We start from the raw sequence: 22,620 nt of genomic DNA, 5'->3' as shown, positions 1-22,620 counted from the left end.
ATGCATGTTTCCAGTATGTCCCACCAGGTCTGTGCAGATGTCTTGAGCATCTCAAATGGCACTTGTGTTTTGCTCCTGCCCTCCCTCTGTGGAGACCAGCCCTTACACTGAAGTTTTCCAAGGGGTGTCGCTTGCCCAATCCCTTGCCCACCACCGAGCACCGCTCCCTGAGCCAGGATCCTGCAAAGATGGGAGCAAAGGGGCTCTCTGAGCATGCGGACATGGCGGGGCCTTGACATTAGGCAAGGAAAACTCTGCAAAGGTGCTAGATCTGAGCCACTTAGAAAGAGCAATGCAAGGTACCCTTAATAATGTGTGCAAATAAAGAATAAGTGGACATAGGCGCCTAAAGGAGCAGTCCGATTTCCAAAGGCAAAGCCAGTGGTTTCTGTTGACTTCAGTGAAAACTGTGGGTTAATCAGTCCTTTTGGAAATTGGGCCGTATGGTCTTACATCTTGAGATGGACTTGGCGTAATTTTATGAAGTGTTTCTTTTTTGTACACCAGACTTGTCTTTTGGTGTGAAAACGTTTCTAATGGAACTCTTCTAATTGGAAAACACACGACTTTAAGACCCTGGACACCCAAGTCCTTGATAACTGGGTCTGAGGCTGATTTTTGTGCTGTCAGTTCATCTGTGTTGGGAGCTGACGGATGTCGGTGCTGAATCCAGGTCTCTGCAAAGTACCATCAAAACAAATTGTTATGTTTTTCACTCCAGGGTGGGAATTGGCTTGGTTGAGGAGGTTGCTGTGGGGTTTAAGTTTTATTTTTGTAGCAAACCCTCAATTTTTCCTGGGTAGGATATTTTCAGTGGACACCGCTCAGATCTCTGTGTTGCACAGATTTTATACAGCCCTAATTTCCATGGGCTTTAGCAGAGCAAAGGTGTCGCTTCATGCATGAAATTGTCAGTGCTGGAACGGCAGATCTTCTGGCCTGTTCTCCTCCTGTTCCGTGTTGAGGGAATTTCAGCAGTGGCTTGGACTATGTGCATTGAATGCTGGGTGATGTCCTGGCCCTGTGAAATTTGGTTGCCTGTTAATTATGCTTGCTTGCTGATTCCACTGAATTTTTAGGAGTTAACTGGGATGCAAGCTGGGGAGGCATGTGAAGAGGAAGAAACCTTTGTTTGTGAGACAGCATGTTCCCGAGAGCATTCACCAACACTAAGAACATTTTGGAAAGAAATAAGGAAACAGGCAGCTTCTTTTGCTGATGGATTTATTACTGTATTTGGAGGCAATCTCCTCAGGGGAGAAAACCTCCCACCCTAGCTAGAGGGTTGGAAGAAGCATGGTTGTTGGGTCACCTGGGCTCTCACGGGACCAAAATGGCACCTCGATGTGGGTTTGTCCCTTTCCCGTTTCTGTTTCACATCAGCCAGTTCCCAAGAGATTGATGTGCACTCTGGAGCCTTTCCTGCAGGAGCAGCCCAGGCAGCACCCCAAGAAACAAGTGTGGCTGCGTCCTGCAGCTCTCCCAGCCGGGAGCAGCCCCTTCAGGAAGCTGTTGTACAACGGAGCTTCAGTTCCTCCCTTGCATTCTGCTTATTTAGTTGGGGGAAAAAAAGAGGAGTATGAGTTGCACTGATTGCAGTCAGTAAGGCTCTTCGTGTATGGGCGGGAATGCTACCGTTTACAGGATTTAGTGAAGAAAAGCAAAATGAGAGCTAATGATTGGAAGTGGAATTAAGATACAGCTAAACGGAAAGGAAAGGACAGATTTTAATGCAGGGGATGATTAACCTTTGGTACAGAGGAGGTGGACTCCTCATTCTGCAGGTCTTCGAATTGAGACTGGTTCATATCCTGCAAGCATGCATTAGCCAAGCGAAAGTTACTGACCTTGGCTCTGCCCTTGGGAAGGCATGTGGTGAACACTCCCAGCTTTCATCTTTGTGATCATCCAAACTGACTCTTTACTTGCCTCAGCTTTCATGCCATCCCTGCTTCTTCTCCTCACTTTCTTCTGACGGGTCATGTGCTCACATCTTTATGGAGCCCACGGGAAACAATACCCACTTTGTTCGAGCTGTCTTCACTCCAGTTCCTTCCTTTACCTTGTCAAACACCGGGAAGGGTTGACTTGAAAACTTTGTCCATTTAGCAGAACTTGGCTTCAAGTCAACAACCCCAGGCTAACAGTGTTTATCAGGCAGCAGGAGATCAATTCTAATTCCTGAACAGTTATCATTCTTCCTGTTGAGGCTGTTCTCCAGCACTTTGAGATGCTGAGAAACTTTACGCACAGGTGTTTGCAGGAGGCAGAAAGATTGATGTGTCCCTGCAAGTTTTACAACTGATCATATCGGTCATAATAACCTCTATTGTCTTATGGGAAGGCGCTGTGTTTTCCTTTTTTCCTCTAAATGTTGGTTGTAGTTTGTGGGAGCCAGCTCGGTGCAGTCACAGAAAGAGGGTCTGCCCAGTGTTAAACTGGTATCTCAGCCTGGTTCCTGCACTGGAATATATCGATGCTTTGCTGAGGCTGGCAGAGATGCACGCACTTGCTTTTGTTGACAAATGGACAACATTGAAGTAAAGGTGTGTCCCGCTCCAATTCTCTATAGCAATTGCCAGGTTATTTTTTTTTCCATTTGTATGTTTAGCCTGCCTCAGTCTGACAGGAATCACGAGAAGAAATTGATGTCCTGCAGGGTGAACCATTACACACAACCAAAGCCTTTCCTTTCGGTGCCAGGGGCACATGGCGGGCGGAGAGCCGGTCAATAAGCAAACCGGTTGTCTGGCTTATGATGATCAACCGTGGAAGATAGTCGTTAAGCACTGTTAGTGCTGTTCTTTTGAGCAAATGAGGGCTGTCGCATTACTGCCACGGGGGAGGAGAAAAAAAGGCTGTTTCATTCACTGGTGACATTGCCACCATTGGAGCCAGCTCGGGCTGAGCGAGGGGCTGGCACGGGGCAGGTCCCTGCGTGCTCGGCAGTGAGGCATGTACCACTGTGCATGGCACGCCGACGTCTCTCCGTGTAGGGGACAGCTGGCTGCTGAGCATCCACATCCCGCTCCCTTTTTCTTAAGGCAGCAAGGTGAGGAAAGAGCAGGCTGGAGGGATGAAGGTGGAAAGACAGGCTCTTGCCTCTCTTTTTCTGCCTTGGCTGCAAAATGACAAACAATTTTTGAGTTGGTTGGGGAAAACAGGTAGGATGACCTAGAATGAAGAAACTGAGGTGATTTTTTTCACCAGTGGGCACAGTCCCGTCTTACATTTTGTGCTGCAGTTGCAGCTGCCCTGCCATTGATTTCTTGGCACCTCATGTCCTTGCCTCTTTTGGAAGTAGGTGCTGGGAAGCTCATTCTCCAGCATTGTCCGGCTCTCTTTTGGGCTCCTAGGAGGCTGTCCAGTGAGGGGAAGCTTGAACTGGGCTGCGTCCCGTTCCTTCCTCTCTCCCCAGCCTCCTTGCTGGGCCTAGTGGGATGGCAGCACGCATTCAGCTGTTTCTTCTGAAGCAGCTCATGAAGTAGGGCACCGTTCTCCTACCAGGTGGGTATAATTTGGCATGACTTCCAGTTCTGCTGGGCTTTGCATGGTGTGAGAAGGGATGCTGCTGTCTGCAGAACTGGGCAAGCTGGTGCCCGGGGTGAATCCAGTGTAGCTGGCAGATCCCTGTGTGCATGGGAATCCAGTACGGAGAGAGCTGACATGCGGTAGGTCCACCTGGTCCTGTGCTATTAGAATATTTACACCAACACACCAGTCCTTTCTTTCAGGTGATTAATGAAGCACGCTTGCCTTTTGGCTTCATACCGTGGTAGTGCATCCTCTCTCTCCTCGTGCCCTCACAGCTTTCATAGGTGGCTCTTTCTGCATTGCTTGGAAGCTGCTTGCGTTACAAACTGAAGTCAGGATTGTCTGAATCGGTGTAAGTCTTTGAGGGGAAAAAAAACATGTGCTTGTTTGCTTGTGCCTCACAGGTGGAGTCTCATCTGGGAGAAGTGAAAACCTTTCTGCTAAGTATTAGTTTAAAATGTGCTTCTACATAATTAAAAAAAATGCTGCTGCCAGTACCTCACCAGCAGTCTCTGTAAGTCCCAGGGGTGCGTGGACAGTCATTGAGGTCCTCTCTGACACCATTGCAAAATCTCTCCTGGTCAGCACTGGGGAGCGTTATGGAGGAAGCGTGCACCGTCATGCCTGTGGTAGCCGTAGGCTGCAAACGTACGCATCATCCATGATCCCCACGCTGGTGTTGGCCTGGTAGCTCTCCTGTACAGCTGAATTAATTAATTTTGAAAATGGGAGAGGAAGATGTATCGGGCATGCACTGCTGGGCCTCTTCTGTCCTGCAGCCTCCGAAGGATGTTCTCTAACAGCTCTCTGGGCTCAAGACTAGCTCCTCAGCTGAAACTAATCCTCACTGGAGCGATGGCCAAAACCACTGAGGACTTGCTCCTTATGCCTTCAACCTGCAGTGTTTGCTGTTGTTCAGAGTGCACAGAAAGCTGTGAGAGGGTGTAGGACAGATCTATTTTGTCTTCTAAAATGAAGGGAAATGGCCTGAAGGGACTGAATTATGGAGCAACACACTGTTTCCTTCTTGCCTGATGTCTTGGTTCAGAGAGGGCTTTGTTTAGTGCTTACTCCTTTGCTTTGTGGTTTAAAAACAACAGTGAAAGAAAAACCAAGAACAAACACTGAGCAAGGAGCAGCTGAGTGGATAACCCATAGATCAGCCAAATTATGGTGGGGGCCTCCTGAGCCGTAGCTGGGATCCAAACGAATTAACCTGCCACTAATTGCTCCCAGTGGAGAGCACCAGCTGTGGCCCACGTGCTGCTGACCAGAGGTGTTTGCCATGGCGTTTGGTGGCACCTCTCTGGAGCAGCGCGTTAAGGAACCCGCCGGGGGCCTCCCACGGCTGTAAGGACCAGTAACCCCGCTCCGCGGGAGCCAAGGGCTGCCGTCGGGAGTGACGGACAGCGGCGAGCAGTTTGTGCCGCCTCACCTTGCTGTCCCCTAAGCACCCAGCACCCGGTGGCACAGAGGTCCCTGTGCCTTGCCTGGTTAGGAGTGGAGACAGGCAAATACAGTCCCCCCTGTGCTGGAAGGGCAGCATATTAGCGGCAGTGTTTCTAGGCCGGTTTGCAAATATGAACACTACAGGAAAACCTCTTGCTCTCAAACTCCCTGACCTGGCCTGTTTAGCAGGATAAAAAAGATGCAACAGTCAGCACACCACCTCATTTTTGTGTTTTTGCTTCTATATTCTCTCCAAGAGAAGGAAGGAGAACCAGGCACACCCACCTAGGCACTAGTGAGGTGCTTTGCTCATCTCTCAGGGCAGGCAACAAAGGAAATACTCCAAGGGACAGTCTTAACTTCTCCGAACAACGCTTCCCAGGGAAGATCCAGGCACTGTTCGCATGTTTGGGCATGGGAAGCCTGCAGGTTTCTTTTCGTGATTGAAAACAGCTGCTATGTGCTGCAGATACTTGGGTACCATAGTTTTTAAGAAGAAAGGACCTTGTAGCAATGATTGCACCAAGAAAATTTGGCATTCCCACTTTTATATTAAATTTTTTTATTGAGATGATGTAATTACAGGCATTTTAAAAATTATTTGCAACTCACTGGCCCTGAGAATAGGCTTTTTTGTTTGTTTTTGTTTTGTTACATTCATTTGATTCAGTCCCTTAGCCCCACACCTTAAAAAACCAAAAAGCCATCATCAATAAAAAGAGACTAGAATTTTATTTAAAAAAACAGACCTTGAACTGATGCATTCCGGATTTGCACACGGCTGCAGTCTGACAAAAAGATCTGGAGAATGCATGCGCGGAGTTTGAAATTTGGGGAGGGCGGCAGCGACTTAGTGTTCACAGAAAGGGCCCCAGTAGTGTTCTTTGGATGGAGAGGCAGTCAAAAGGTTTCAAACTTAAATCAAGAAAATGTTCTGCTGTGGAACTGCAGCCTGTCCTACCTGACGGGCTTGTCGCTTGTTCAGGCTTGTAGCAAGCTGATGGCAATGAAGGTCCCACTTAACTGGACAGTGTGAAGATGCTTTGCTGGGTGTTGAGGTTGGCAGGGACCTCTGGAGGTCATCTGGTCCAACCCCCCCCAACCTGCTCAAGCAGGGCTACCCAGGGCCAGTTGCCTGGGACTATGTCCAGACGGCTTTTGCCTGTCTCCAAGGCTGAGACTCTTTCGCCCTTTTCCCACTTGCTTTGGTGGCAAAGGCAGAAAGTTCAGCTGCTTTGCTGCTGGCAAATTCTACACTGGGAGATCAGAAACTGGGGAGGGAAGGCGGGTGTCAGGGTTGGTGGAAAGAGTGTTACCTTTGCTAGCCCAGACGGGCAGCCGAGCGGTCCTGTAGCTCAGGATGTTAATGCTGTGTTTGCACTCCAGGTATCTGCCATTTGGATGTGAGGTAGAAGGGAATCTGTCTACTGCAGCTGCTCTAGCCTGGTGTTATTTTTTTTAGGTTTAGTCGTAGCTGGTAAACTTGCTTCCAAGACCCCAAGAGCAGCTCAACTCCTGCAGCTCCCACAACAGGTCCCAAGCCCCTGCAGTTCTGGCAGCTGCAGTGTCACCCACACCGCTCACTGCTGCACCACGCAGACCTGGCAGGAGGCCGGGGACAGCACCAGCCAGGAATGGCCTCTCTGGGATCAGCCTGCTCCAAGTTCAAAGGCTATTTTCATTCCAGCTAGCATCAACCTTGAGAGAACTTCTTCTCTGTGGTTGTGAAGAAGTTGTCTTAAGATGTCCTTTACATGTGAACTGGAAGAGTTTCCAACAGCCACCAAATATTCCCCCCCCCCCGACTTAGATTCTGCAGGTTAAATTGATTGCGTTTTTGGTAAAAGTGAACATTTCCTCTACAAAACTTCCCCACGGGACAACACATGAGACTTCAGGATTCCTTGCTTTTTCCTGTCATACCCCGTGCTGAGGATGAACTTTGCTAGCATACACAGTGAGTGTATGGGCTTATACTGGTGGATTGTCTATTGTTCTCTGTATTTTGCAGTGCGCACCTTGGCTGTGACAAAAACCTGTGGCTCACCAGAGCACTTTATATACAAGGTGCCCGTCGTTTGGTTTTTTTTTTTTTTTTTCCCCTCACCATCTCATAACAGTAGCTGCAGCAGGCAAAAGAAAATAACGCAGTTATGGAGTTGTCACAGCCAGAGCAGTGAAGGATATGAATCGTTCTCTGCATAAACTTGGTTTCTTTCTACCCTAAGAAACAAGCAAAAACCTTTCTTCACATTGATACTTCTGCTCGTGCGTCATCTGCCATTCATATTCACCTATTCACCCCAGCTCCTGAGACATGGCCACAACGTGGGTGCCCTTGAGCAGGGTGACACAGCAGAGTAACTCCCTGGCCCCTTGGTTTGAAGGGACATTTGGTTTCAGATCTGTGACCACTGAAGCCCCTCAGTGTCTCCCAATTTCACACCTCCTGAGCTTCAAGGACTTCAGAGTCACGGTAGAGACAGGTGACAGGTTGTCTGCTCATCTTTCCGGTACACACTCCCGCATCATTTCTTTTGAGGCAGAAAGTCAAGTACATGGTGTGCTGGGACTTGTAACATATTGATTATGATTTAATAAAAAAAATGTGGCTGGGAAAAACTTAGGGAGAAACGTGTGCCCTGTCGCTCCCCATCAGATAGTGGCTCTGAAAAATCTCTCCTCTTTGTATGATGCCTATCTATACCCTTAACAAAGCTGCTCCTTCTATAACCTGTGACTCAATATTGAGTCTTTTGTGAGATTGGACTATCTCTGTTTAAACACAGGGGACACTATTCATTGCCAAGTGCCATTTTTTCCTGGGTAGATTAACCCTTGTGTTAAACATGTGGTAAGGTCAAATGTTGTGTTGGTTTAATAGCTGATAAAAGCTCTATCATGGGAATGTACCTTGGGTTTTGGTTGAAACAGATTAGATTAGCCCACTGATTTTTTCCATTTCTAGTATGCATGGTCCCATAAAAGAGGTTTTCTGTTTTAATGAACTGGTGTGGAAGTGCTTTCTCCCAGACACCATGTGATTCCTGCACAGTTTCCCTACACATCTGCTCCCTTTGCAAGTATCATTTCTGCTGCTAGATCTTCCTTCCATTCAAAGGACCACTGATGATGGATCGCTGGATGCCTGGACACCACAGCCTCCGGTCATGGTGGCCCAAGCAATGTGAAATGAAAAAGGCCAGTAGTTTCTCTCACATTGGGCATCAAGGACTGATGAGCTTCCTGCGACCAAACTAGGCATAGCTCTTTGCCTCATGCAAAGCACTCTCAGTGCAGCAAACCAAATCGGGGGTGTGAAAAATGAGGCACCTTGCAACCAGAACAAAACCAAAAAACCAAGAAAGCAACACAGCTGTTGGGTTTCTTTTTTTCTTGTCTTTTAAATCATGTTAAAAACGGGCAAGCTGAGTCAAGCTCCCTTGATGGCAGAGCTGTGGGGTGGGGAACGTAGTGGGAGGCATAAAAAAAAACAAATCCCAAAACAAAGCCAAAATCAATTACAAGATATAAGTATAGCTATTTGGTCTCTAGTTCTCTACCATCAGTTTTCAGATTGGTGAATCATCTACCTTTCCAGCAGCACAAAATGATCCTGGAGAGGTTTCTGAGTAATACAAACCATGTGATGGGTCCCTTTGCTTTCTCCCTACCACGTAAGGAACAGTCCTTCACCTTTCACCCCAAACTTGCTAGAAGGTATAAGAAACACTTCTCCCTTTTGTAATTACAGATCCTTCAGCCTTTGTTTTTTATAGAAAGCTTTGAGCTGAAATTCTGCATTGTGGATATATTGTGGGGATTACATATATATACATATATATATGAAATGTTTATATATATATATACACATATATATGTATTTGTCCCCGCCCTCCCTCCCCCCCCGCTCCATTCTATCACTTCTTTGCTAGAGGGAGGGAAAACGTCAACATCAGTCTATTGCAGAGGTTTGTCACATTTATTTTTCTCCTCCCTGGAGCACTTAGGTGATTGGTTTTGGTCCATATTCCAGCAGTTAATAGCCACTCGCAGGACTCGTTGTGAGCCCAAGCTATTTTGGGATGGTATCCCAGCCCACACGTGAAGGGTGACTCCTCTTCATTTGACAGATATGTGTGGTAAATTCTTTTGGTAGCTTCAACACTTTTCCCAGTGGCAGCACATGTAAATTGATCCAAGCAAACTGGAACCTTTGAGCAAATCCCTTCTGTGATGCTATTGTTTTATGCGGTGTTATGTCATGAGACTTGCACAGAAAATGAGCGCTCTATTTCCATAGGAAAGCCTTCCAAAAAAAAAGCATAATCTGACGTCTTGTCCTATGTGAGATAAGGAAAGTCGAACTGCATGTTTATTAGGGAAAAAAACCAACAAAAAACCCCCAAAACTGAAACAAACCAAAAAGAAAGAAAGAACTCAAGGGAGACTTTGTAGGAACAATGAAGTAGTGCATAAGTCCAGGCTTTCTCCCCTTTAATTTTCTGCCAGCACCACTTCTGCCTGTTAGTTTGTTTTGTTAAGGTGCTTCAGGTCCTGCGTGGTCTTCAAGCTAAGCGGCAACCCCAAGTACTGCTTCTGTGTTGTTGCTTCCCCTCCCAAACCGTGCCAGCCATCTGTGCAGATGTTTCTCCCATGGACCCACAGAGGCAGTGCACCAGTTCCCTTCAGCACTCATCTTCTTGGTATATTTGTTCATCCAGTTCCTGGGATTCAAGGTGCTCGAGGCGGTCTGTTCGGCCACTCATAATCTCATCTGGGGTCTTCATGAACCTGCAAAACAGAGAAACAAGCGTATTTCCCAGTGGTCTCAGCTTTTACCTTCATCAAGACATTGAGGCCCCTAAGCTCTACAGCTCCCCAAATCATCTTTGCTGTATCCTCCCAAAGCTTAGTATTCCCCAGCTTCTCCCCAGCCTACTGGTGTCTTCCCTCCTCCATACCTTGAAAGGAAACCAAAAAAATCACAGGCATTTATCCCTGCTCTTTGAAAGTCCAAATTTGAACCAAAGCCCGTAGTCTTTTCCAAAGAACAATATGTACTTCTTCTCCCCCCTCATATTCTTTGCTGTTGTCATGTAGGATGAGGGTATGCCACAGGTACACTCATTTATGGTGTCTGGTGACAGAAATATTAAAAACGTTTACGGCCAGCATATTTCAAAGCAAAAGCAGTTGCAAGGCATGGAGAGACAGAGGGCTACTGGTTTGTGCAGGCTTGTGTGTAGGTAAGTGAAGAGGAATATGAAACACCAAAGGAACAGTGGTGGAAAAAGCCAAGGACCAAGTCAGAACAAGTTCTGGGAAATGGAAAAAGCCCTGAAAGCAAAAGCTTTTGGGCTAGGGAACTGTGAGCGAAGACTGTCTCTTCCTGTGTGATTGTAGCGAGTGTAATTGTAATGAAGCAGCATCCTCTGTAAATGAATGCCATGACTCCCAGCACTAATGTTTTGATGCAGTAAGTCTGCAGGGGGCTAGAAACAGAAACTGCCTCTGGGGAGGCATGTCAGCAGTAGGAAATGGGAAAGGACATCCACCAGCCTGCAGATCAAGTCTGCAGTCCTGATCTTTGCCAGGATGCTTTTGTGTACTACTGCACAGAGATAGCACAGAAAAGCTCTGCTTTTTCTTTCTGAATTTAATGGCGTAGGAAGAGAGAGTGGCACAGGAAGGATGAAACCCTAGTTTAAACACAAATCACTTTCCTAACTTGTAAGTACTTCTGGAGAAATTAGGATGAAAGATGTTTATGCTGGAAGTGTTACAGAATTTTACAGTCTTTCATTAATGATGTACTGGCTAACATTCAGCAGTACAAAATGTGTTAATCAGAGGAGCTGATTTTATTTCAGGTTGATGATATACTCAGTATCCTTGCCCCAGTGAAAACAAAACCAACTGACAGGAGCCTCGTTACTGTCATTGACCCAGAAAAATCACTGCTGGAGCTAATGGGCAAGACTTGCCTCCTCTTCTGCCTCTGAGGTTATAAAGCTGAGGGCTTTCTGTCTGAAAAATCTGAAGTCTCCCAGCAAATGCATTGCACAGCCTGGAACTAACCTTTTGCCACCCCTTCTAATTTTGGAAATCATGTGCACATATGCATTTAGGGAAAAAAAAAAAAAAAGAGCTGTGACTCACTGCTGTGTCACTCCCATTTGTATGCTGGAAGAACGCTGCTGATATAAATGGTGTTACGGTGGTGAAAAACGAGCATACAGAAGTGGTGAATCAGTCCCTGGCTACACAGTGAAGACGCACCAAAGCCTACGGGCCAGACTGTGCCCTGATTTAAACCCTGTGCTTGTCTTCTTGGTCTTGCATGAGGATGAAATCAAAACAGAGAGTGATCCCACTGCTCTCCCTACCTTCTCTCTGCTCTGCTTCCTAAACCAGGTGGGAAATGGGCTGATGTGAACTGTATGACAGTACTTTGGGTATTCTTTCTGTGTTTTAAGTCAAGGAACTCAAAGCATGGGTATTTGTAATAGCATTTGATTAAATTTCAAAAAACGACCCAGAACTACAAGCTAATGAAGAAACAGTATCTGTGACCTCTTTTGTTGCAGAAGACTCTCAGGCAACCTATTAGAAATCCATCTCTGACTCCATTTTACTTAAAGCTCTGTACAGATATCTGCAGATGACAACTGCCTGCATGTTACTTATAAAGTCACATTTCCTATTATTTCTGTGCTTGCAAGAAATAGCCAAGAAAGGCACATTAATGGCTTGATTTTTTGCAGCTGTTCTTTTTCTCTTTAGATATAAATAGGTCTAAGAAAACAACATCAATAAGTTTTTATTGGGAATTGTGCAAAAAATGCTTTGTTGTGTTTTTTTCTAGTTTCCGAAGGAAATGAGGTTTATATGCTCATGTTTTATGCTCCCTGGTGACCTTTGAATCTGTTGGTCAATTTTGGGCAAGTCTGACAGAGGAACTGAGGTCTCCAAGGGTACTGAGTTTGTACAGTTTTGAGAAAATAGGCAGCCTGGTTGAGAAGAGATGGACTCCTGTTTTGTTTGTGCCCCCACTGAAGGAGAGGCTCCAAGATAAGCACATTCACTGTTCAGCATCAAAGAATTCTCGCGGGGCAGTGCAGTCTTCACACAAGGCCATAGCAATCCAGGTTCCCTTGGTACTGCTGCTGATGGAGCAACCTTGCTTTAACTTTCCGCAAAAAAACCCCTAAAACCATGCAGTTGATTTTGCCTTTGATTCCTTCTTCCCTTCATTCTCCTTCCCCCATCTAAGTCTCCTTCTAAGAGCTGACATAAACAAGACATTCCACAGAAACCTTTTCAGCTGTAGATAGTTTGAGTGCTAATGCAGTTCTGTTAGCTATTTAAGAAAACAAACTCCAAGACTGCCCTCCTATTGATATCATTTCCAAGCACATTACTAGATCCAGACCACTGACATCAAAGCAGTCTAAGTTCAGCGCTCTGTGGGTCAGACATATGCACTAGGATTCACTTGTCTTGTCTGAAGAGAACTGGAGTGCTCTTGCTCTCTGCCAGCCGCAATCAAGCTTGTACAAGTAGCTGCCTGCTTTAACACTGTTTCAGGCACACTATTTCCTAAATTCTTGGTTGTATCATCCAATCCAATGCGTGAGGTTTTATGAACAGCTCTTGCAGGTCCCTCTCTTCCTTGAAGGCAGCACCACTGAAGACATAGTCATCAGCACTTCTCTTCTGTGATGCTGATACACTTGAGGAAATGCCTGATCCCTGCTTAGCTTTCACTGGCAGCTATGTTTAAGAAGTCAATTTGGAGTGTGTTTTCCAGCAGTTAGGCTGAGATTATGTATCATTTAGCTAAGGTCTTAAACAATGGCACAGCCTACTTGAAGTGAGTGAAAAGACTTCTGTTGACTCCACTGATCATTGAAACAGGCCTGTATTTTTGTAAATTGGTGCAGTTGCCTTGAAAGCTGGGAAGCACTGGTCTAGACAGCCTTTACAAATGTATGCCCATTGTTACCTGTGTTATAGCTGTGCCAATGAAGTATCCCACACAGGATTCCATCCTCCATCTTCAAAAACTAATTGTAGAAAGGAATGGCAAAGAAAAGAAAAAATTACCTGAACAAAAGCCTTTGTCCTGGCTCCTTCCGGATAATATTTAGTTTGTAGTAGTGGCGTAGGGCTCTGGACATTTTCTCATAAGTCATATTTGTTCTGTTCTGTTTTTTTCAAAAGAAAAAGGAAAAACGTGGTGAGACGATTCATTAAAACCTTCCTAAGCCCCCAAAGGAGTTGCAGAACTATCACAGCTAGCTAAAGTAACCAAGTCAGTTCAAGAAATTACATGTTCCACTCTTCTGCTGTTTGCAGGCCCATCCTGCCCCTCCAGCCCTCATCACCAAATTTTTATGGGTCTCTTCATTCAGGGCAATTTAAGCAAGAAAGTCTAACAAAAATTCCAAGTGAGGTTTTTCTACAGTTTCTTGGATCATAGATAAAAAAAGGTTTCATCAACCACAAGAGGAGACATCAGATGGAGGGAGATGCTCATGTCAAGTGGGATGTGACAGGCCTGTTCTTAATGAAACCACTTTTTGTAAAAGCCCAAGAACAGTGGCTAATAGACTGAATCTGTCAGCAATCCCTGCTAAGAGCACTGTTCCTCTGGGATTCCCCTCCATTAACTAGTTAATGCTTACAGAGCACTGTGGAGATTGAGAACCCGTTTCTCCTCTTGTTATACAGGTGTAAATCAAGAAGCCCATTAGGTTGTAGATCTGCTTCTATGACAGAGCCTTCGCTTCATTCTGGGAGTTGCTGACCCCAAAGGCCATAGCCAGAGCATTGCAGGGTGACGGAGGTATGGTCCTGCTGAAGCTGAGTGTCACAAGGCAGAATTGATGGGCACTGGCAGAGCTGTATGTGGGCAGCCCCCATAGTACTGACTTGGGATAGCAGGATCAGTCCCTTAGGCTACGTCTACATGAAGAGCATTTTTCTGGTACAAGGAGCACTGGTTACTATCCTGGCAAAGAAACTCCCAGCAGAGAGACAACTATACTGGCAAAGCTGTGTTTGCACGAGTATAAAGCAGCTGCCTTGCCATGGGCAAAACATGCCAAACTAGTAGAAGCATGCTTTTGCTCTCTGAGCCTCCATGTTAGGAGTTTGGCTTGGCGCAGCTCTGTCAGTCCAATATCAGGCGGAAGGCTGTAGTGTTGACCTGGCTTTATTAAATGAGACTGATCTGCCTGTCTAAAATGCCCCCTAAGAGCAGACCTCCTCTGCTTGCCCTGACTGCAACAGCTCTGCTAAGGAAGGCCGCATAAAGAGCTCCTGTGGCAATTAAACACTAACAATGACAATGTTTTCCCTGCAAAATCTAGACTATGCTCATTGGGAAGCCCCCTGAAACACCATGTGTGCTTTTTCCATTTCTTATATGCTAAAAGGCCACTGTGTTTCCCAAGTATCTTCAGTTTTAGACACCCAACGTGAGACGTGATGGCAAGGCCCGATTATTAGCATGGAGGTTGGGTAAGGGCAGAACTCGCCATTCCCAGTGTTGCAGCCCAAGACCTCCAAGACAGATGCTCTTGTAAGCGATGAGTCACATGAGAAGATCTTGACCTTATCAAGATTATAGCCCATGTATACTCATATACAGAATCACAGAATGGTTGAGGTCGGAAGGCACCTCTGGAGATCAGCTGGTCCAGCCCCTCTGCTCAAAGCAGGGTCAACCAGAGATGGTTGCCTAGGACTGTGTGCAGTTGGGTCCACAGTCTCCTCTGGGCAACCTGCTCTACTGTCTGACCATCTTCCTAGTAAAACAGTCCCACAGCTGGGGTCTCATGAAATGTAACAAGGGGCCATGTAAAGTCCCTCGCTTCCCAAGATCATTCCTCCCCAGGTGGAGGACTTTACATTGCCCCTTGTTAAGTTTCATGAAATTCCCATTAGCCCATTTCTCCACCATGTCCAGGTCCCTCTGGATGGCAGCACAACCCTCTCTGGTGTATCAGCCACTCCTCCCAGTTTTATATTATCTGAGAACTTGCCGAGGGTGTGCTCTGTCCCATCATCCAGGTCATTAATGAACATGTTAAACAGTATTGGCCCCAGAATCAATCCCCGGAGTAACATCACTAGTGACTGGCTTTTGTGTCATTGATCACTATCTTTTCAGCCCAGCAGTTCAGCTAGTTTTCAGTCTACCTCACTATGTTCTTGTCTAGGTCATACTTAATTAGTTTGTCTATGAGGATATTATGCGAGACAGTCTGAAAAGCCTTTCTAAAATCAAGATAAGCTACATCCACCGTTCTCCCTGCATCCACCGAGCTAATCATTTCATCGTAGATGGATATCATGGTGGTCATGCATCATTTCCCTTTTGTAAATCCATGCTGGCTACTCATATATTCATATGAATATACTCATATGCATATACTCATATAGATATATCTATACATACTCAGCCCCAAACTGCAAAAATTACCCTCTTAAAAGGAAATATATAATCCTGCAGCATTTGGTGTCTGTCACAGGACAGCATGTGAAATCTGAATGTTGGTGCAGACAGGAACACAGACAGAAAGCTCCTGCTGAGATGTGGTATACAGCTCCTTGTAGACCACATCTAACCAGAACATCCTTAAGCATCAGGTTTTGGGAAGAAATGAGATGCCGCAAGAGAGAAGGACCATTAATTCTTGTGCTCCTTGTAATTTTATAATTAAATGCATTTATAACTCAATGCCTTTAAACCAAACCAACAGGTTCTCTACATGAAGGATAGGTTTTAGTGCTTGAGGCTGGATGCTTTATATTTCTAATATGCTTGGAATGAAAGATTACAACTTTCCAGCAGTAGTTTATATGCACATGCTTTCTTCCTTTCCCCCGTTTATAAGTGAATCCTGTGAAGCTACAAGAAGTGAAGTGCCGCAGGAGGAAAACTGCATTGCTTCCTTACCTTGTGGTTTCCCCACAGCCGGGCCAGCCCGTTGGGATCCACTATCCGAAATATTTTGGATTCCTTATCTTCCCATCGGATGAAGTTTTCGTACCGGCTGTCAGAAAGCAGCTGATAAACATAATCCCAAAGCAACCTACAGTCTGTGAAGAGAGGAGCAAGAAAATAGTGACTTTTTTCCTTGGGGTTAATTCTGGACTCTTTTGGGTGGATGAGTAGCGAAAGGACAGTTGGGATCAGGCTGAAACAGCTGCTACAATCTGAAATGCAAATGGCTTGGTTGGTATTGACTAATGTTTGCAAAATGTACTGGAATATACAGCCTCTTCTGATGCATCCTAGTCCTTCTGACACTGACTGAGCATCTTGTTCACATTAAAAGCTGCGTGAGATGACCTGCTGATCTTAGTTGTGTGTTTATTGTTGTACTGATGCACGTAAAACTACCACTGTTTGTCCTGATGCTGTTGCTGGCTGTTTCAGTGGGGAAATCAAGAATCCTGTAACCTGCTCTCCCTGCTGAAGGCTGCCCCTTTCTGTGCTAACATGAGGGGTCTAAAGCATGGGCAATGTTACAGCTTTCCTTTGTATATTCCATGTGATATAAAATTGACACCTTCTACCATTCTTGAATTTGCTTTTTGTTTTATTTTTTTAAGGTTCCTGGAAAAAAGACCCAACCAAGTATTATAATTACTTGAGTGCTATTGAGAGGTTAAATACTTTCTATTTGGATAATTGAATTCAAATTTCCTCTTGGCAAACACTCCTTAGGTCGCTAATTAAAGGTCTAACAGATACTTAGGTTTTAGTTTAGTGTTTTTCAGTTTCATGGCAGTCTCTTGAGACTGAGGAAGCCAAGAGCTGAGCTGCTCCTACTTCCTGCTTGCAATGTGTGTGTGCGCAGCACAGCATAATAACAGGCAACTATGAAATATGGAAAGTGAATTGCACAGAGCTGGGGGTTCTGCTGCTGTCAGAAACAACAGGGGTTTTATAGCTCAACTGTCCAGATCCCTAGGATGGCCGTACAGTTGCATTTTACTTTGAAAGAAAACCCAATCTCTGAGAGATGGCTTGTTAAGAGTGGTTAAAGGGCAGGAAACCAAAGACATCTATCCTCTAGGTGCTAAAATGGATTCTTCTCAGCCTGTCTTTCTATTCCTGCCTGTCTGTTTGGGGTTGGTACATGTTACAATGGGGATGATGACATGTTCAGGATGAGAATATAAAATGCTTTTTGAAAAGGGATAACACATTTAATGAGCACACCTGAAATGGTTAGATATTAACATTATTGATGGTATTTCCCATTTTTGAACTGTAAAGAGTATCTCTGAAACCTGTTCTATCTCTAAAACCAGAGCTTAGTTTGCCAGTGCCCTCAATATAGACTCTCCCTACCAGTCCTATGGAGAACAAAGCAGTGCATTTTGAAGAGGTGACATCTGGCAAAAATTGCAGGTTTCCATTCTAGCTGAAACCTACCCCAATGGTCACCTAATCTGTGACATCTACAAGAGGAGGAATATGAAACGAAACAGGCAGTCAGATTTTTTGGTTGGAAAAACCTTATTTTCATTAACATTTTTCACAGAGAAAATGCCCATTCCCATTTGAAATTTTTCTGGGTTTTAATCTAAAAAATTACACCAGTTTCCATTTTTTTTCATTCATGGATGCAAATGTTGTTCAGTGATGGCTTCCTCCCTCTCACCCAGAATAAGGTACCTGTAGCTGGGACCAGGACAGAAAATAATTCTCCTTCACATGCATTTGCCAAGGACCAGCCTAGACACGTCCCTTCTTGGCACGCGGATGCAGAAAAGCCTTCCCTTCCCTGTCCCCCTGCCCCAAGTGGCATACATAGCCCAGCCACCTATCCTGTGGCTGCAGATACCAAGCAGGTAGCTGGCTGCAATTAAACGCTATGATGCCAAACACTGCTGCGGCTAACCCCTTGTGCGGCTCTGGGCACAAGTGACTTCCCCTGGACTACGTGGGAGGTCTGTAGGAAAGCGTGAAATTGAAAGTCTTAGGCTACCACTTTAATTTCTGTCATCTTTCCTCTCACAAATTCACAAAACCCAGTTCTTCCATCACCTTTCTATCAATAATTTTTCACACACACACATTTAGTCTCTTAGACACACATATGCTAGAAAAAACCCTTCTTTTCTAGACTTCATTTATAAGGAACAAGGGAAGGGAGATTATATTGCTCTACTGGTTTGTGCCTTTTAATAATGCGGGAGGTGCTCAGATAATAGCGTAGTAAGGGCCCACATAAGTGGTTCCTTGACACATGTACAATTCATTCCAGAACTCTTTCAATGAAAGGCTGTATAGAAAATGATTTTTTAGTGCAAGAATCTTAATTTAAAAAAACCCAAACCAACAAAAACTTCAACCGTCTTTTTTTTTTATTTTCCTTTTCTTTCGATTCCTCTCGCTCTGACTCCCCAGGGCATATTTTAGCAGTTGATTAGAGCTGGTAATACTGCTGCATTCCAAAAACTACCCTTTCTTTTTTTCATTATCCTGTGTAATCTGTGATAATTTAACAACAAAACCTGTATAGTCTAGGTCAACGGTTGATGCTGAATTCACTTTTTTAGAGCAGCTCTCCCCAAAGATCTCCATGCTTTCTTTCCATCCAGTCCTTCATTAAAATCACTGTAAAGGTGATGTGATTCCCTAGGTCAGCAGTGAGTCATTCACCATGGCCATCAGTGGGCAGTACTGGGTTAAACAGCTGTGGTGGGCTCAGGCTGGCCCCACCTCATCTGCAAGAGAGGTCTGTCTTGGTGGGAGCAGTTTCAAATCAGAAAACATTCACTTAGCTGATATTTGTCAAGGAAAAAAGAGACACTTTTTGGCCAAAGCAGGAATTTATTAGAAACCTGAGAGAAGAGAGGAAGGACATGTGGGTCTGTTGTCGAACTAGCACTTTCAGACTGTGCTGGAAGTTTGCTGGGGTGCTTGGTTGGTGTATGGCCCCATTGGGAAAGTGCTGCAGGAATTCAGCGTCTCACTGTCAGTCATTTGGTTTTGCTTGTGCCATTACTGCTAGTCCTGGAAGCAGTGGCCCTCCTTGGGGTCAGCTGGAGGGATGGCACTCTGGCAGAAGCGAGTCAATGTCAGGCTCTGTCATGTTCCTGAACGTGCAGCCCTAGGCAGACACCCTCCAATTCTAGTAACTTATAGCTAATATTCACAGTTTTGCAGAGATATGATTTACCCTAAACTTTACTTTCACCTCATTATTTGCAATATGCGATGTTATTTTTAATCAGTAGTATACTGCCATAACTATGTTCTAGAAAATTTCCAAATGTATAAATACAAATCTTACTGATGGGGACAGCAGACCCCTAATATCCTCTCTACAGTGGCCCCTGGAAGAGTTTCAAGGAGCTGATGGCTCCTTGACAGCTGACTGGAACTGCACATGCAATGTGCATTGCACTGTGCTAGGCCTGCATGTTCACCTCAGTGTGGCTAGCAAGCGAATTCTAGTTGAATATAATGGCTTTGGTTATTTTCCTTTGACTATCATTACTCCCCCCCCCTACTTCTTCACAAAAACAAGAAAGCACAAAATATTCAGCCCAAGATGTCTGGGCGGCAAATTATTGGACTAACAACAGAGCTTCAGACTCTGAGAAGAGGTAGGATTCAAGTGCAGATTTGTTTTTTGTTGTTCACTTAATTTTTAGAATGGATTCAGGCTAAGCTTGAATATAAATATTCCTCAAATGAGAAGAACTCAGATCTGCATCTTGAGATCTTCACAAGAAAAGTCCTAAGTGATCAAGGGCCCCATCCCATATTCTAAACTGACTGAGCTGCTCAGACTTGCAGAGGTATTTAGTAGGCTGGTGGAATTTGCAAAAAAACCCAACCACCCAAGTATCTTAGACCTGTTTGCTTCAACGAGAAAATTGAAAATTCTTGAAAATTCTGCTTGGCTCCTACAACCACTTAAAAAGTTGTCTTCAAAAGCTACAGTTGCCTATCAGCAAATTTAGATATATGACTGAGTTGCAATAATTTAATGAGCTGGCATGCATCAGTGCAACTGTGGCAACTGCATCTCAAGCCACTGCAAATAGGAAATAAAAAGCATTAGCTTTAAACACCAGTAGAAAAGATTTAGGCTCACTGCATTTCTTCTCACCTCTGCTGAGAGCTATGAGCGTGCACGCTGTTAGTTATCATGGACCAGCTGATGCTTGGCAGGACAATTTAGTTAAATGTATGAACACTGTTTGCAGGGTACCTAAATCAGTTTGCCTTCTTTCACGTTTCACATGGGAGACCTTTAGGAATTTGGGCATAGGCACTCAGGGTTTTTTTGTTTTTAACCACAAATGATTTACACCCTGGGCATCTTTCTCCACAGATTGCATGGTAAGAAAATATGAGGTTCTGGAGGGGTCTCCCTGACTGACAGAGGAGCAGCAACTAAGTAATCTACCATTATTAGGCCAGTAGAGACCATCTTTAATAGGACAAGAGAGGCTATGTGTCATAGACTACCTGATAACTCTGAGCGAGTGTAATGAATTTGGAGTATAGTAGAGCCCATTTGGAGTAGACTGCAAGCCTATGAAATTGGAGAAAACCCAAGAGGCAATGCTAGAAAATGCTAGGAGCTTCTCCACTGGGAAAAGAAGCAGCTCCACAGAAGGCCAGTGAAGACAACACAGAAAGTTGCATCCTCCAGGAAGGTCAAAACTTACATGTATTTTCAGGAAGGATGGAGAAACAGAGAGAAGGACTTGTATGTGGATGGTTGTTTTGTAAGTGTAAATCACTTGTTTGAGAGAAGTCTGGATGGTGTGAATGACTCCCTGAAGACTAAATCACTTCCTTGGCTGTCAGAAGGCCTCCAAAGGAGTAGTCACACGGGGGGACTCTCCATAGGGTGTGTGTTGCCTAGTGAGCAATGGCAAGAAAGCACACGGATGTTGCTGAGGCCAAGCAAGTTTAAAAGTGTGGGAGATTCAATAAGGCAGTTGAGTCAGGGCTGGTACCTAAATTGTTTGGGCATGCTGCAATTTCCTGCCTTTTGGCTAAAATAAGCTTACTTAGAAAGTAACTATGTCTCTGCAGCACAAGGAAACATTTCCCCCTAACACACACACATGTACTTTTTTTTTTTAAAGTGAACTCAGATGGTTGAACTTTGTACAATCTGCAGGTAAAGGGATTTAGCTGTGGAGAGAGCTGGGACTGAGAGGCTTTAAGGCAATGTGGTGTCAAACAACCTAGCCAAAGTGGGAAGGTGGTGAATGGCTCCAGCAATGTGGCAAGGCTCCTGAAAGCTGGCATTTCTATATCCCACCATCTTCTCAGCTTACTACTGGGCAAGACTGAACTATGTAATTAGCTTGGAATTAGGGCAAACTGTATCTTCAAATGGAGAGGCATGGCTGCAACTTTCTTCCTGCAGTTAATGCTTCTAGAGGGATTTTTATAGTTATGCACAAGGTAGTGATAAGGTGTAGAGCACTTAGCTAGCTCTTAAAATGTGCCCCATAAGCACTGCCCTACATGTGCAAGAGGCAGCAGCTTTATACAACTGCTAATAAGAGCCATGTATTGTACAGCCCCGAGGTTGGCAGAGCTAAAGTAAAGCCTTGGGGGCTGCCTGCCCACCCAGTCTCCTGGCTGCTGCTTGACTGCCATGGTTGACACTAGGCACAGAAAAAGAGGCAGCTGCACAGCCCTGGAGAGGGTGGGGGAGAGGAGACAAGAATGGCTGGGGTTTGAGGCATAGGAAGAAATGTCTCCCATAAACGGCAATTGCTGGCTTTAAACCCCTCTGATAGCAGCAAACTTGCCTCCTCGCTCTAGTTGTAACCCCTTCTTTTAGGCAGCAGAAGCACCCAAGCTTCCGCCACTCCTCCTTGGCATTATAAAACTCAGTCTCTCTTCTCTGGCTGAAAAGCTCTGTTTACTGCCCACATTTACAGCACTGCCTCAGTAACGTTACGAAAAAGGGAAGGCAGTAATACTGTCATTAAGAATCCCTTGTGACAGTCAAATAGACACTGTGCGAGTAGAAGCACTTATTATAGATTCTTCATTTCAAATGTCCTTCTAAGTCTATAGGCACAGCCTTCTGAACATATACCTAAAGAAAAACTGGCATATAAATACTTCCTAATGGCTATATGATAGTAGTACATATATCCCTTAGAATTGAAATAGCATCTCAGAATGATCTATAAATCAAACATTATGGACCTTAGGTTTTTAGTATTTTGACACTTGTCAGCCATTATGAATGACTTCTCTAGTATCATTTGGCCAAGGTAGACACAAGACTGGTAGTCTTGATGTTGCAGTAGTGAGAGGTCTTACATCTGAGCTCCCTTAGACTAAATAAGGCTGTTAACAGTATAAGCATACATATGCTAAAGACCTTTTTTGTTCAGAATATAACATTCCCCTGCACTGCAATGTTTCCTAAAACACACACTGCATCTGAGACCCCTGTTGTTTAAGCGAGGTCCAGGACGCAGAAGCAGAGCTGGCCCTCTTCATGTATCAACTACCAAAATCCTCTCTTAACCACAGAAATGTTTTACGAGACCCACCCACATCTTGCACTGAAGATTATTATATAAAATACATTCGGTCTGGCTGATGACTGACTT

General features: G+C 44.8%; 1 protein-coding gene across 4 annotated transcripts in view; it reads right to left on the bottom strand.

Moving 5' to 3' along the window:
* Nucleotides 1–9,325: 9,325 nt before the first annotated feature.
* The window catches only part of ETV6 (ets variant 6), a 137,522-nt gene continuing 124,227 nt past the window's right edge, over nucleotides 9,326–22,620 (bottom strand). For all 4 annotated transcript variants that reach the window (XM_010575295.1, XM_010575297.1, XM_010575298.1 and 1 more), the window contains 3 exons: nucleotides 15,953–16,095; nucleotides 13,093–13,193; nucleotides 9,326–9,777 (listed from right to left, as the gene is read on the bottom strand). In XM_010575295.1, the coding sequence (XP_010573597.1) occupies nucleotides 9,672–9,777; nucleotides 13,093–13,193; nucleotides 15,953–16,095 (350 nt within the window). In that variant the 3' untranslated portion in view covers nucleotides 9,326–9,671. The remainder of the gene's footprint in view (nucleotides 9,778–13,092; nucleotides 13,194–15,952; nucleotides 16,096–22,620) is intronic.

Source organism: Haliaeetus leucocephalus, unplaced genomic scaffold, assembly GCF_000737465.1.
Source record: "Haliaeetus leucocephalus isolate CR32 unplaced genomic scaffold, Haliaeetus_leucocephalus-4.0 Scaffold473, whole genome shotgun sequence".
Taxonomy (NCBI): domain Eukaryota; kingdom Metazoa; phylum Chordata; class Aves; order Accipitriformes; family Accipitridae; genus Haliaeetus; species Haliaeetus leucocephalus.
Note: the sequence above shows the minus strand (reverse complement) of the source record. Positions and strands in the feature narration are given on the sequence as shown.